Source organism: Salvia splendens, chromosome 9, assembly GCF_004379255.2.
Source record: "Salvia splendens isolate huo1 chromosome 9, SspV2, whole genome shotgun sequence".
Lineage (NCBI taxonomy): Eukaryota > Viridiplantae > Streptophyta > Magnoliopsida > Lamiales > Lamiaceae > Salvia > Salvia splendens.
In genome coordinates this window covers 17451164-17466171 of record NC_056040.1, presented here as the reverse complement: position 1 = coordinate 17466171, position 15008 = coordinate 17451164, and the positions used below count along the sequence as shown (strand labels likewise).

The following is a 15008-nucleotide window of genomic DNA, read 5'->3' as shown; positions in this document are numbered from 1 at the left end:
TTTGGAAAGCTCTAGATGAAAATAATAATGTTGTTCACATACTTTTGAATATGATCCAAAAATGATAATAAAAATAACACACATATAGGTAATATATAGGCAAATTTATTACTAAATTTTCACAACTTTTTGTGGACAATACTATTGTTTGTAAATCAAATTAAAATTCTTGACTTATTTTGTGAGAGTCCAAGAGTGTGTGTCCGAAATTGACCTCGAGAGACCAGGGTAGAAAGCGCAGGAACTGTTTTAAAATAGAGGGGCAAATCCGGCATAAACGAAAAGCTGGGAATGTATTGCTGTCATTGGGCCCCACGCACATTTTTTAATATCAACGGCTAAGATTAATTGAGGCGTGGATCTTGGGTTCATTAAAAGGGGAATTTCATCAATTCTGCAAACTCCATTTCCATTTTAATTTCAAGGAGAGGGGCGCCACTATTTCGAAGAAGGGGAAAACAGAGGTTTTATTCTCTGCTGATAAGAGATAAATTCGAAGCTAGAGCAAGGAAGGAGGTGATTCATTTTCAGAGAGACTTCACAGGTATGGTTTTAGTTGTCCATTTGATTTCTGACCGGGTTTAATCCGTTAATGGATTGTGAAATGATTGGTTTTGTGGCGTTGGTGTTGTGTACCGTTTTTTGATTATTTTGATTTGTGAAGGGATGTGGTTTTGGTAATGAGATCTGTGATATTTGCGCTGTTTTGTGGATTGTGATTTGTGGATCTGGAAATAGGGCTTTTGAGATTTTGTTGAGGATTTGTTTGAGCTTCTGATTGACTGAGTTTGACTTACTGACCGTTTGATATGGTGGCAGCCTATGCGGCACCGATACGGATACGCGTATCGGTATCCGAAGGATACGGATACGCGGATACGGCTCTTTCCCAAACAACCCGATACGCGGATACGTTTTAACTATTTTTTTTAATAAATAATAATAGTGCAAAATAAATTACAAAATAGATATTCTAATTCAACATAGAGACATTAAAGGTCTATTACACTCAAAATAACATGATAGCAGCAGGTTCTAAATTAGGAAATAATTAAAAGGTAGTAGCAAACTAGCATCAAGCCATCAACATCAAGCTTCTTCCTCATTCCCCGTCTCCTCCAGCTCCACACCTTCATCCTCGGCATCACCCAATCCAAATGATACAGCCTGCAACTCAGGTTCATCAATGGAGAGGTCAGCAACTTCAAGAAGACCAACACCACTAAGGGAATCAAAAGAATCTCCCCCAACATCCCACATCCTTGTCTCTCCTTTCTTGTATGCATCAGTTCTTCTTGACAAATGTCTCAGATTTGAGTGCACAAAGACCAAATCTTCAGCCCGCTCAGGAGTTAAGGCATTTCTCTTGACACTATGGATGAAGCTATATGTGCTCCAATTTCTTTCACAGCAAGAAGAAGAGGCCGGTTGGCTGAGCAGTTTCATGGCCAAACTCATCAAAAGAGGGATAGATTGTCCATGATTTGTCCACCATGTCATTGGGGAAACAGCCCATCTATCATGTATAGAATCAGGGTCATTGAATTCTTCTGAACAACTAGAAAACCTTGCATATTCTTCCTTCACTGCAGCCAACTCTTGCGGTATGCGAAAGAATTTCTTGAAGCAAGTCATCCTCATTTGTGATATTTCCTTGTCCTTGTGGGGGGGTAGTCGGCCAGCACCTTCTTGAAGCCACATGTTGCTGTAAAATCTGGAATTGGCAGCAATTTAGATCATGAAGTTAAAATGAAAAAATGAAGAGCAAAGAATCTGAATTTTAATTGCACAGTGCATATTACCTTGGATTGAGTGAATGAGCCAAACAATGAAGTGGATTATTGCCTTTTGTCCACCTAGCAATCAATATATCATGAATAACAGAGTAGAGGTCTGACTCCTCATTTGGTTCCTTCCCTTCATACAAATATATTTCTTTCTTCACTTTCTCAATCATTGAATCCCACATCTCATAGATTAAGTGAAGACACGGGGTGTCGGTGTCCGCAAAGCGTATCATATCATAGATAGGACTAGTGAACCTAAGAATGTATTCCACATTGCCCCACCAGACATCACTTAGTATTTTTTCCTTTACATGTTGGGCAGTTGAAGCATCCTCTTTGTAGATGCTCCATTTGTCACTAATCACCATGTGTTGGAGAGCTGCTTTTACCTCAACAAACCGTTTTAGCATACACACAACCGATGCAAATCTTGTTTCAGCAATAGAGAGCAACTTCAAATGGCTGAACTCATTAAACATGGAAAGACGCATGCCATGATTCATTATGAAATTCTTGATCATAGTAGCCTCAACTTTGACATTGTTTATAAATTCTAATCGACTCCAAACCTGCATATCCTCATCAGTAGGTGTCCTTGGCAGTTTAGGTTCACATATATTTTTCATAGCAAGGTTGAGAGTATGCACTACACAAGGTGTCCAAAATATGTGATCATTTTCAGCTTCAATTAAAAGACCCGCACCTTTGCAATTTGCAGCATTATCTGTGATGATTTGTACCACATTTTGTCGACCTACTTCATCAATGATAGCCCTCAACTTCTCAGCAATATATTCTTTTGACTTGTATTCTCCTTCACAATTGTCAGCCCTCAAAAACATTGGTGCTTTCTCAGAAACAGCGGTGAAGTTGATGATTGGCCTCCTCTGAGGATCTGACCAACCATCAGAGCAGATTGTGACCCCTTTCTCTGGCCATGTGCTCTTTGTACTCTCCAATAGAGTCTCTATGTGCCTTCTTTCTTGCTTGAGCAGTGATTCCCTTGCCCTGTTATACCCAGGTATTGTGTAACTTGGCAAATTGCGGCTGCAAGCAAATGCAAAAGCTTCTCTAAAATATGGGTTTCTCAGAAAGTTGAAAGAAATCCCTCCAGAAAACATTGCTCTAACAATTAAAGCATCCAAGTGCTTGCGGTCTTGCAATGCCCATGATTTTTCCAATTGAGAAACAGGCCCCCTCTTGGTCCTCTTGCTGTTGTCTGAAGGAGCTACAGGCAAAGAAACAGTGCATGCCTTTGATCTTTCCAATAGCTCCTTACACTTTTCCACTTCCCTCCTCATGTCACTCAGCATTTCAAATGAAACATTTGGACATGTCTTAATCCCCTGTCTTAATTTTTGCAGCAAATGAGCTTCAACTCTTGTATAGCTAGTGCTTTTTGAAAATGGACAATAGTTGCATCTCCATAATATATTTCCTCCACCAGGTTTAGGCTTCTCTAGAATGGTGACATGATCCCACAATGGAGCCCTGATATCAGTTATTTGTCTGGACCCAGATCCAACACTAGAACTAGCAGCAGAACTAGCACTAGAACTAGCAGCAGTAGCACTCAGATTTGGAGATGCCATACTGCTGAAATTATAATTGAATTGAATTGGGGGAGCAAAAAACTGAATTATAACATACCGAATCTATGGAGGCGGGGAGTTTTTGACCTAGCTGCGGCTTTCTCAATTGTGTGGAATCTTATATTGTATAGAGCATCATTATTTATAGAGCTAGATTTGTTCATCCAGCTGCAATGGGCTACATCACAAATGGGCTTTTTGGTCCAGCCCGTTAATTCTATCGGGCCGGCTCCTTTAGATGGGCTTTAAACTGGGCCGTATCCACCGAGATACGTATCGAATCTGAGGTTTCCCGGCCCAATACGGCCCATCCCGCGGATACGCCCAGGATACGTATCCGTCGCGTATCCGTCGCGTATCGGTATCGGATACGTATCCGATACGCGATACGGCAACAAAGTGAAGTATCCGTGTTATATAGGTGGCAGCATTGTATGATGCTTTTATTTTGCGTGGACGCTTATTGTGGCTGCAAGTTTAAATTTTTATTTATAAAAATAGATTAATTTCTAAAAAATCTATTGTTATTTGGAGTATAATTCATTTTTTTAAAGTTAATAATGCCCAAACTTTTAAAAATGACTTAATTTCTTTTATATTATCTTTTTGCGATGAAAATTTATATTGCACTCAATTTTGGAGGCCATATGATTGTATAGTATAGAGCTTACATACATATATGAAGGAATGGATTCAGAATATGGAGTATTATTGATTGAAAAGTTGGTACTATTGTAGTTAAAATAAAAGGCAATAACGATAATGATTGACAGTCTCTTGTGCATGCAAATTTGTTTTGTAGCTAAAAATATTATTTTCAGTGACCCAATTGATCTTTGTTATGTGTTTTGTACTCAACTATTTTTTACTCCATTCTTATGATCTTGTTCACAGAAGTATCATAGTTCATATATGAATAAGTATTATACGGTATATCTTGTTGCCAAGTTTTTTTTTGTTTTTCATATCTTGCATTGCATAACTGACTGAGCATTCTGAAAATTTGTGCTAGTGTGACATATACAACAAAAATAAATAAATCAGGTGACAAAAACGATGTTGTATGATTGTTTGTTACATGTTAAGCACAAAAATATAGCCAATGAAAGTATATATAAGAGTGAGTGGCTAAAAAATGCTATCTTGTAACAATCAAATAACTCAACAATTGCACTATCGATTTTATGAAAATTTTCAGTATTTTAATTATGTAATTTGGAGAGTCTAGTTAAGTATTTTTTGATTTTTTAATTATTTATTTTCATTTTACGAATATCACAATTTAAACTTATGTTCTTTTGTATTTATTTCTGCAATGTTACATATTTTCTTTATGTAATTTTCAATTTTTCAGTTTTTTTCTATTTTGATTTTACAAATACTGTACACTATAATTAACACATGAAATTAGAGAATAATAAAAAAAATGAAAAATTGATCTGTGGTTGAATTTGAGGTCGGATTGTTGGTCCTGTGACTAGGGGTGTGCATTAGGGTTTCGGTTCGGTTTTTTGCCAAAACCGAACCAAAACCGAAAAATCGAATTTAGTTCAAAATCCAAACCGAACCGAACTCGAAAAACCGAAAACCGAAAATCGAACTTAAAAAACCGAAAAAACCGAAAAACCCGAAAAAAACCGAAAAACCTGAAAAAAATAAATATAATATAAATATATATTTATATATGTGCATTTTATTTTATATATACTAATAAAATATTTATATATAATATTAAATTAATAGAATATATATATAATTCGGTTTTTCGGTTTTTTGGTTTTTTCTTCGCCCGAACCGAACCGAACCGAACCGAAAAACTGAAATTTTTTTATTTTTAAAACCGAACCGAAAAACCGAAAAAACCGAACCGAATTTCAAAATTTCGGTTTGGTTCGGTTTGGATATTCGGTTTCCGGTTTTTTTGCTCACCCCTACCTGTGACTGAAAAGTGAAATGCGGGTGTGACAACTGAAAAATACAGCTGTGCAAAAATAGGGATTGAGTTGTGGATGACCTAATGATCAAATTTAAATGAGATGAAATTGATAAATTTGTTATTAGGCCTGAATAACTGATCTTGGTGAGACCGGCATAGGACACAAGAAGATGTCACATTTTGTTGTGTCAATGTAATAAAACAAGTTGAATAATAGTAGTTGTTATGTTGTTTCTTCACAGAACATTAAGAAATGGCCGAAGCCGAGGATATTCAGCCCCTTGTCTGTGACAATGGAACCGGAATGGTCAAGGTAACCCTTATGATTGAACAAATGAAAAACTCATTTGATCAACATCTAGTCAATGTGCAAATGCCTAAATTTTAGTTGATCTGAATATTGCCAGGCCGGATTTGCTGGAGATGATGCTCCGAGGGCTGTGTTCCCTAGCATTGTTGGACGTCCTCGTCACACTGGTGTTATGGTTGGCATGGGCCAAAAAGATGCTTATGTTGGTGATGAGGCTCAATCCAAGAGAGGTATCTTGACATTGAAGTATCCAATTGAGCACGGAATTGTCAGCAACTGGGATGATATGGAGAAAATATGGCATCACACTTTCTACAATGAACTTCGTGTTGCCCCAGAAGAGCATCCGATTCTCTTGACAGAGGCCCCTCTTAACCCCAAGGCCAATCGTGAAAAGATGACTCAGATCATGTTCGAGACATTTAATGCCCCTGCCATGTATGTCGCCATTCAGGCAGTTCTCTCCCTTTATGCCAGTGGTCGTACAACTGGTAAGCAAATGCTAAACCATTTTATTTTTCCTCTTAATGACAAAATAGTTCCTTTCTATTCAAGAACTCTACTATTGTGTGGACCAGCTATCAGCCCTTAACTTAATAAAGTAAATTATCTTAGGTAAAGTAATTTTCTTGTAGCATCAATGATTCACTGATAACAATTGCTACATTGTCATCAAGTAACTTTAGGTATACTCCTATGTTGGAAGCTTTATCAGTAGAGGAGATATCTCAATTTAGTTCTATACTATGTAGTTTTCTTCAAGCATTTGCTTTCTAAGATCAAAGTTCCTGTTATAGTACAACATAATAGAGGAAACATCTGATGTTATTGATGGATTGATTGTAGGTATTGTTCTCGACTCTGGTGATGGTGTGAGCCATACAGTCCCCATTTACGAAGGTTATGCACTCCCTCATGCGATCCTCCGTCTTGATCTGGCTGGGCGTGATCTGACTGACCACCTCATGAAGATATTGACTGAGAGAGGCTACTCTTTCACCACCACTGCAGAGCGAGAAATTGTTAGGGACATTAAAGAGAAGCTGGCTTACATTGCTCTGGACTACGAACAAGAGATTGAAACGTCCAGGACCAGCTCTGCTGTGGAGAAGAACTACGAGCTTCCCGATGGACAAGTGATCACCATTGGTGCTGAGAGATTCCGGTGCCCTGAGGTCCTCTTCCAGCCATCAATGATCGGAATGGAATCAGCTGGTATTCATGAGACCACTTACAACTCTATCATGAAGTGTGATGTTGACATCAGGAAGGATCTGTATGGAAACATCGTCCTCAGTGGTGGCTCGACCATGTTCCCGGGTATTGCTGACAGGATGAGCAAGGAGATCACTGCTCTAGCACCGAGCAGCATGAAGATTAAGGTGGTGGCTCCTCCTGAGAGGAAGTACAGTGTCTGGATCGGAGGTTCCATCTTGGCTTCTCTCAGCACATTCCAGCAGGTAATGCAATACACGGGCTGCTCAACTACTTATAGTTTTAAGTATTTACAAACTAGAAAACTTCAAGAATTGATACTAACTGATGATTTGATTGTTGAAATTTGCAGATGTGGATTGCCAAGGCAGAGTATGATGAGTCTGGGCCGTCGATTGTCCACAGAAAGTGCTTCTAAGAAGATCTTGGCTGGTGAAGAGATTTGGGATGCTGCTATTTGCTTTTCCTTGTTAGTTTCTTGTGTTTTTTTATTTGCTATGAGCCTTTTAAATTCTTAAGCTTTGGACACATGGTGGCGATATTCATTTTTCCCATTTATATTAATGTTAGAAGAGTTTGTGTATCTATCAATATCATCATGTTTTGTGGAAGAAATTTCACCAACATGTGCTTATTAGTTGCTTGTAAATAAGTATTAAGCCACAATTTACAACTAAAGTTTCAGTAAAGAAATTTTATAGGAGTAAAAAAAATAGGTGGGCATGGTGCAGAAAGAGATGAAAAAACACAGCTTGCAATTGAAGCCATCTCAACATTCTTTGCAGATGCATTAACCAATTAAACAGAAAATTGCACATATCTCAAACATTTCTTACAAACAATGATGCAAATCAAAGTATATGGATCCTGTCTCATCAAATCTGGTAACGACAAATCACAAAGCAGCTGTTAGAAATTGAAGTGAGAAGATGACTCGAAGACACTAAACATGGTGTGTTGCAAATCTTGATGGCAATCCGACTCTCACTAGAAATCAAAATTCGATGGTCCGGCAGTGTCCGTGTATCCTCGTATCGATAGCTCAGGCCCACCCACTTTCCTCTGTATCATCTCATGGTCAATGAAGAGCACGACAACCGTGATGTCATCATGTATCTGTCTCCTCGTGCCCTGATTAAGCTTCTTGATCTCATTATACGGGATCTTCCTCGTCTTGGCTGCCTTCATCAAAGCTGACACGATGAGCCTTCTGGCTATACCCTGATAGTCCAAGAAAACAGTGATCAGGTCAAGAATGGAGAGAGAGAGAGAGAGAGCTCACCAGCCTTGGATTGTTATGGACAATCTCAACAGCCTCTTGATTGGTCAAGTTCTCCCAGAGACCATCAGATGCAAAAATGATGAATTTGTCTTTGGGTTGTAAGAGCCTGATGAACATGGCTGGATCAGCTCTCAGGACAGGACGGCGGAGAGGCTCCTGGAGGTGAAACCTAGGAAACGTAGGGTCAAGAGCAAACTCCGGCCTCTTTAGATACGCATCCCCAATGGATCTCGACACCTGCAAAACACCATCCTCGCATCAATATCAACCAAGAACCATCAAAGGGAGAAACGAGTCCTAAGTGATTGAAGCTAACACTTGCGACCAAGCGGTGATTGCAACCTGAATAATGCCCTTGATGCGCCAGACGCCTTGCCTGAGGACTAAGATCTGCGGATCTTCAGGGTGCGACATCTTCAATTCTTTCCTCACCTCCTCCAGAGAGGCATTGTGATCTCTGGTCAGCTGCTCCGCCACAATTTTGTTTGGTCGATCCAGATAGCCAATCACGGCTCTTGAATCGCCTAGATTAGCAGCATAGAGTGTTCCCTTCCAGATAACTCCGACTAGACAGCATGATCCGATTGCTGCAATATCTGGTCTAATTGTGTAAGCTCTCCGGACAAGAGTTAGGAAACCGTTTTCTGTTTCGGATACTGAGCTTTTGATGATTTCATCGGAGATCGTTCCAGTTTCTTTCGCCAGTTCTGTAAAGAAAATAAGCAACAGCCAACTTTCGTTACCTACTTGAGGATAATACTTTTTTTCATGTTAGTTCAGCAAACAATAAAGCTTCCAATCTCAATCTAGGATTCTCAGTTATTAAAACTAAATTCCTAAAACTATGCAACGATATGAAAGAATCTGTCAGCAACGAAACAGATCACTAAAACTAGGACAGGTAATACATCACATGAGATTTGCAGTAGAGTGACTGAAGGGAAACAAGACTCACTTAGAAAATGACGAAACAAGTGATCAGAGATGTACTTTGCGGCCTCACACCCACCATGGCCGTCATAGACCCCCACAAAGGTGGCACTGCGGCCTGTCTCGACCTGGCTTTGATCCTCAAGGACTTGGTTCGCCTGGACCATTGCAAAAGAAAACTCGCCATGGGAATGCTTCTCAAGGTCTCTGGACCACAGAAGCCCATCATCATCACCTCCCGCGCTTCCATCATCATCCCTGTTCATACGGGCATATCGACTGAAAGGGCGCAAACACGAGGACACCAATCTTCCAAGCCAAGAGAACATCCCTCATTTCCTGTCAGTTCAGATCAAAGAAGTTTCTGAGGTTGATGCAGAATACGAAACCACACCAAACCACAGATTTTTTACGCCCTATCATGTAGAAAAACAACAAAAGAGTCGAGATCTTTTACACTACAACAAACAAGAACTTATGCTCACACTGAATCTATCAATAATGAGAATACTTCAAAAGCGTGATAATCAACAATGATTTTCAAACGACTACTAATCAATGAAGATTGGAAATGACAGAGGCCAACAAGAGAGTCAAGATTTTTACACTACAGATGCAGCTACAACAACAAACAACACTGAAGCAGAATCAAAGACGATAAAACTTCAAAAGTGTACTAATCAACAAAGATTTTTAAATGAGTACGAATCAATGAATATTGGAAAATTTACAAAGTCACAACAAAAGAGACAAGCTTTTGTGCATGCATTCCACTTGCAGCTACTACAAGAAACAATAGCTTATGGTCACACTCAATGTGAATCAAAGACGAGATCACTTTCAAATTACGACGGCTGGAAATCTACAAAGGGCAGCAAGTGACCGAGGAACCCTAGAAATTTGTCCCATAGCTAATGCAGCATGATGAAAATTCGAGGACCAATGGTCAAAGAATCAGGTTAAATACAAAATGACAAAAAAGGAAAAAGATGCCAAGCACTAGACGACTAGTGAATCGATAGTACAGAGAGCTCGAGTACAACGCAACTAGCAAGAAACATGAATTTTGGGGGCAAAAGGCAATAATTCAATTCAGATTACAGCAGAGACATATGATGAACACGATCACATCTTCAAATTCTAATCATATGGACGAATAATGAAGCCTAATTGGTGAAATTCAAAACAATGGATCCCGTCTGAACAATAATTGAACCGACGATCTTTCACAAAAAAGGGGAAATTTAAATCAAGATATTCGCAGAAACAAACTTCAACTCCAAATTGTTCGAGGGAAATTCAAAGAAATTAAGTGGAGTGAGAAATTGAGCTCAAGAAACTCACCGGAATTATCAATCCACAGCTATAGCAGTGAAAATCCCTAAGATCGAGAACCCAGAAAGGAAATGATCAATGCACCACAATCTGAAGCCAATACTCAACTTTTAAGTAACCCAAGAAGGGGATTCCTCGCGAGATTGCGAATGATGTGTGATTTAAAGAGAGATTTGCCGAACAAAAGTAGCGGAAAAGGTAGAGAAGCTCAGAATTTAATGTACAATGAACAGAGTTTCGCAGAAACTGCGAGAAAAATGGATCTGGGGTTTGAATTCACAGTTTCACACAATGAAATTCAGGTATTTTGCATCATAAATGTGTAAGTATTAACGTAGAGAGAGAAAACAGAGGGGAAAAAGTTAACGAAGGCCAACTTGCATGATTTTCAAACAAATAAAAAAATTACTAAGTGTTTATTTTTTCTTGAATTTGACTTTTATATATAAAAACCTTAAAATAGGAAAAAATTGGAGGGTAACGATTGATAAGAGTATCAGCAAGGACGGAATTCCGACCGGCGTGTCGGAATTCCGCGGCGGACGTCCGTCATTGTGCATGGTATGCACGGATATGGAATTCCGTCAAGGACACCGCAGTTCCGCAGCGTTACGTGGAATTCCGTCGCGACGGGCGTGCGGACGTCCGCCATTGCGTTGACTCCCACGGATGTCCGCGCGGAATTCTCGTTTATTGCATTAAATTTTTGGGAAGTCCTTCGGGAAGTCCTTGGGGATGTCCGCCACTGTGCAATGGGAAGTCCTTATGACGTGGCAGTGCAGTGGGAAGTCCGTATGACGTGGCATGAGGTGTTTTTGGAAATTCCGCAGGGAATTTCGACGGGAATTCCGTGCCACTGCTGATGCTCTAAGTGAAGCAGCCGCCGATAGATATAATGGAATATCATAATAGTATTAATTTCAAGTAAGTATAAATATATTATGACCCTAAGAAATAAATTGTTATTTAAATGATATTTTCTTTAGTGGTAATAAACCTTTTATTTTTATTTTCAAGAATTTTATTTTTATGCTGACTAGCGTGACGATTTTTTTATTTTATAATAGTAATATTCAGAAAGATTCTAGTTGAAGAAGTAATTAAGTTGAAAAGGCAGAATAAGAACCTGGAAATTTCTTGGCCATGCATCCATGTGAATAAAGTCACAAAAATTATTGATCATCCCATGTGAATAATGGTGTTCTTTTTTGGTTACTATTGGCAAGCAACTTATGACAATTAGATAAAGGCAAAAAAAGTGGAAAAATAATTCAAGTAGATATATTCATCTTATATTCTTAATCTAAAAAAAGGACTTTAGTAATTGCATTATTAAATTTTGGAAAAAGATGGATTGGATGTATGCAAATAGTATTACACTACATTCTGAATAAAAATGAAATAAGCTCGATGATGAACTTTTTGTTGTGTGAGTTTTGGGAGTTTTCAAGTGAAAGTAGTGTTTCTTTTCAAAAACTTTTCATTTTTGTTGTATGTTCGGTTTGCAATTTATTCTTTTATTACTCTTCATGATGATGTTTTTCCAGTTATAATAAGTCCGCTTGTTTGATCCACTGGTATAACAATTCATAAAATCTCGAACAAATCACACAAGGCCTTCCTTCATCATTTTGCAATAAAACATCTCACTCTACACAATAAAATTGAAAACTGAAATAACAAAAAAAAAGCACAAATTAAAGATGGCATTCAAACTCCAACATTGAGCTAATTTGACATACAAAGAAACACTAAATCACAATGCTTTGATCATGATCAAAAGATATAAGATTCAAAAGATTTTTCTTCTAGAACTTCCCTTGGAGATTTTCAACAATGCTCTGATCAACCTGAAAAGACTTTGCAAGAATATCACTAGTGATATCTGGTTTGGATCCAAAAATAGCATTTGTGGCAGTTATAACACCAGGATTTTGGCTGCTCAATCCAGAAATAGAAACCGCAAATCCATCGCCAACATTCCTCTGGTAATGCAATATCCCAGTTGGGAATACAAACACATCACCCTTGTGGAGGGTCTTAGTGATGTGCCTATTTTGAGGGTTTGAGGTCACAAACCCGACTTCCAAAGAGCCCTCGAGGACCGTGAGGATCTCAGAGGCCCTGGGGTGGTAGTGGGGGACGATGACCCCCTTGGGAGCATAATCGATCCGGGCTAGTGCAATGCCTAGGGTGTTGAGCCCAGGCAGTTGGGTCACAGTCACTGGGGTGACTGTGGCACCAAAAGGGTTCTTTGTGTGCATGTGGAGCCCACTGAACAAGAAGTCACTAGCTTGGACCGATGCAGGGGTCTTGCATGCCAAACCATTCACTCTTGCTGAAAAGAAAAACATTAATAATTAATAATATAATTAAGGGTGGATGCCGAAAAATTATTTTGGATAAGCTAAAATAAAAATATCCAAAACCAATTGCTAGGGTGCTAAAAGTTGGTTTTCGTGACAATGCTACACTAAACGTATAAATCTAATGAAAAATTGAATTGCAGCCTCTCATTGTAGATCTTCGCGATCGAATGACTAAATCGCGATATTTTTGTAGTGGCTAGACACCTGTCTCTATATATAGATATTCCCTTTTCATGAAATTAATAATTGACATTTTGTTTATCTATGATTGTACCTGAGGTAGAGGCCTCTGCAACACAGAAATCTTGCAACGGGCTAGGCTCGAAGGCTAATGTAATGCAACAGAAACTGAGAGCCACTGTGTTCAATACGAGAGAGAATTGTTTCGCCATTGCAAAATTTAGCTTGAATATAGTAAGAGATGTATTAAGTTGCTTTGAATTTGAGTGATGAGAAATCATATCTATTTATAGAAAGATTTCATAGTGTGTCTTAAAATTGTAGGAATCTTTGAAACAGCCGCGGCGGCAGAAGAAGCTCTTCGTCATTATATCCAAACCATGTAACAACAAAGTGTTGCTGCCTTAATTATTTTGAACTGATCATGTAGTAATACATACTGCTTTGACATTTGTTGCTTTCTATTGGAATGTATAAAATTCTAGATAAATTAATATAGATATTTTTTCATACCGGAAGAGATGATATATAATCTAGCTGACTGAGTCGATAAACATTTCTTATCTATATCAAGGAAAAAAAAGAAAACTTATAATCTAGCTGACTGAGTGCAAGAATTTAGTGGAGTGTAGGGTCTACTACCTAAAAAAAGTAAATGAGACTTTAAATTGTGCACGTTCCAAAATAACAAATTCAGATATTATTTCATGGACAAAGGAAGTACAATAATTATGACTTAGTAATATGTAGAGTCAATGTTGTAATCAATAATCTATACAAGAATTTAGTAATAATAGCAATCATTCTAGTAAAGCACGAGCAATAATTGAAAATTAGATCCTTAAGTGATTAATTGAGAGTCGATGAAATCAATACTACCAAATTTTCTTCTTTAACTGATCCATACACAGTTATCTACTATCAATTGGTTTTATTATGTTTATTTATTCAAGTTTAATAGTCACAAAAATCCTTTAAAACTTGTGGGCCAGCTTATAATGGGCCGAAGCCATGCTGGACCGATCCAATTGACAACCCTACTTTACCATACTCTTACCATCTTCTAAGCTCTAACTTGAAGAAAAATAGTACTCGTATTTATTAAAGAACAATTCAACGCCAAAGATCTCGTCTAAGATGTTGTAATGATTATAAATTTTACTGTATAATTCTAAAACAAAACCCTAATGCTAGATACACATTGGCAAACAAAACAAAGGAATCTTGAGATCCTAAAAATGCTTACTAAGTTGGGAGATTTATACTTTTGAAGATTTATGATGATGGCTAATGCTTTCTTCTCATGCCGGTTCATTAATTTCAACATTCAGATATTTAATATATTTCTGAATTACACTATGATTCTTGTGTGAACAAGACTTATATATCATTAAATGTATGGACTTCCAAGAACATGAAGAGCTTGTATCAACTAAAAACATCAAGAGCTTTTAACACTAACAAGGTTTTATAGGTCAAAAAGTTGAATACAAGAATTCAAGGTCATTCAAGTTGAAAATGATGGCAAATGAGGTAACGCAACTTAGAGCATCCGCAGCGGTGGCGGTTGGCGCCACCGCCGTCCGTGCCAGCGGCAAGGCGAAGAACCGCCGCCGCTGCAACCGCGCCGCTGGCACGGCGCTGCTCGATGTATCGAGCACGTCCGTGCCAGCGGACGCACACGTGTCACTCTCCCATTCGCCAACGGCATAGCCGTTGGTTTCAAACAATTTTTTATTTTTTTTTTTAAAAATCGGTTTTTTATTAAAAAAACCGATAAAAAATAAAAAAAAATTTTTTCACTTCCCCAAAAAATTATATCCGTTTATAACCGTTTTTCCCCACTTTTTAATTTTTTTTTTATTTTTTTTACCCCAAAAATACACACTTTCATCTATAAATACCCCCAATTTCACTCCCAAAAATTCACACTTTCACTACACAATTCTCATCATCATTCTCTCATCTCCATTCTCATCTTCAATCTCTCATATCCATTTTCATCTTCCTCTCACACCCTACAACACCACTATGTCCGGTAACGACGACAACCCAAGCGGCTCTCACGGTTG

At 38.3% G+C, this 15008-nt stretch overlaps 4 protein-coding genes across 8 annotated transcripts; 1 reads left to right on the top strand and 3 right to left on the bottom strand.

Moving 5' to 3' along the window:
• The first annotated feature begins 388 nt into the window (after positions 1-388).
• LOC121747922 (actin-like) lies at positions 389-7431 on the top strand. The gene is made up of 5 exons (XM_042142084.1): positions 389-544; positions 5558-5628; positions 5723-6116; positions 6472-7085; positions 7193-7431. Exons 2-5 carry the CDS (start codon positions 5569-5571, stop codon positions 7256-7258), a joined length of 1134 nt encoding a protein of 377 aa, XP_041998018.1. The 5' UTR covers positions 389-544; positions 5558-5568; the 3' UTR covers positions 7259-7431.
• LOC121747919 lies at positions 911-4974 on the bottom strand. Of its 3 annotated transcripts, none has more exons than XM_042142077.1 (3): positions 3438-4974; positions 1803-3383; positions 911-1714 (listed from the first exon to the last, which is right to left on the bottom strand). In XM_042142077.1, exons 2-3 carry the CDS (start codon positions 3377-3379, stop codon positions 1090-1092), a joined length of 2202 nt encoding a protein of 733 aa, XP_041998011.1. In that variant the 5' UTR covers positions 3380-3383; positions 3438-4974; the 3' UTR covers positions 911-1089. The 3 variants fall into 3 exon arrangements, with proteins under 3 accessions (XP_041998011.1, XP_041998012.1, XP_041998013.1); XM_042142078.1 differs by having other exon boundaries at positions 1803-3380; XM_042142079.1 differs by having other exon boundaries at positions 2568-3383; positions 3438-4970.
• A 147-nt stretch (positions 7432-7578) lies between the features above and the next one.
• Positions 7579-10775, bottom strand: LOC121747921 (probable protein phosphatase 2C 43). 3 transcript variants are annotated; one of them, XM_042142080.1, is made up of 5 exons: positions 10397-10774; positions 9078-9391; positions 8465-8829; positions 8123-8359; positions 7579-8061 (listed from the first exon to the last, which is right to left on the bottom strand). In XM_042142080.1, exons 2-5 carry the CDS (start codon positions 9379-9381, stop codon positions 7828-7830), a joined length of 1140 nt encoding a protein of 379 aa, XP_041998014.1. In that variant the 5' UTR covers positions 9382-9391; positions 10397-10774; the 3' UTR covers positions 7579-7827. The 3 variants fall into 3 exon arrangements, with proteins under 3 accessions (XP_041998014.1, XP_041998015.1, XP_041998017.1); XM_042142081.1 differs by having other exon boundaries at positions 7579-8022; XM_042142083.1 differs by having other exon boundaries at positions 7884-8018; positions 10397-10775.
• Positions 10776-12195: 1420 nt separating this feature from the next.
• On the bottom strand, positions 12196-13148 carry LOC121747727 (putative germin-like protein 2-3). Its single transcript, XM_042141827.1, has 2 exons — positions 13031-13148; positions 12196-12725 (listed from the first exon to the last, which is right to left on the bottom strand). The coding sequence occupies exons 1-2, from the start codon at positions 13146-13148 to the stop codon at positions 12196-12198; spliced, it is 648 nt and encodes a 215-aa protein (XP_041997761.1).
• Between the last annotated feature and the right edge of the window lie 1860 nt (positions 13149-15008).

Bases quoted from the DNA above. Each gene is read 5' to 3' on its own strand.
- LOC121747727 (XM_042141827.1), bottom strand. From the start codon at position 13,148: ATGGCGAAACAATTCTCTCTCGTATTGAACACAGTGGCTCTCAGTTTC. The intron at 12,726-13,030 runs GTACAATCATAG...TTTTCTTTTCAG, and splicing joins TGCAGAGGCCTCTACCTCAG to CAAGAGTGAATGGTTTGGCA.
- LOC121747921 (XM_042142080.1), bottom strand. From the start codon at position 9,381: ATGTTCTCTTGGCTTGGAAGATTGGTGTCCTCGTGTTTGCGCCCTTTC. The intron at 8,830-9,077 runs GTGAGTCTTGTT...TTTTCTTTACAG, and splicing joins CTTGTTTCGTCATTTTCTAA to AACTGGCGAAAGAAACTGGA. The intron at 8,360-8,464 runs GTTGCAATCACC...GGTGTTTTGCAG, and splicing joins GCATCAAGGGCATTATTCAG to GTGTCGAGATCCATTGGGGA.
- LOC121747922 (XM_042142084.1), top strand. From the start codon at position 5,569: ATGGCCGAAGCCGAGGATATTCAGCCCCTTGTCTGTGACAATGGAACC. The intron at 5,629-5,722 runs GTAACCCTTATG...GAATATTGCCAG, and splicing joins ATGGAACCGGAATGGTCAAG to GCCGGATTTGCTGGAGATGA. The intron at 6,117-6,471 runs GTAAGCAAATGC...GATTGATTGTAG, and splicing joins TGCCAGTGGTCGTACAACTG to GTATTGTTCTCGACTCTGGT.
- LOC121747919 (XM_042142077.1), bottom strand. From the start codon at position 3,379: ATGGCATCTCCAAATCTGAGTGCTACTGCTGCTAGTTCTAGTGCTAGT. The intron at 1,715-1,802 runs GTAATATGCACT...TGCCAATTCCAG, and splicing joins GCTCATTCACTCAATCCAAG to ATTTTACAGCAACATGTGGC.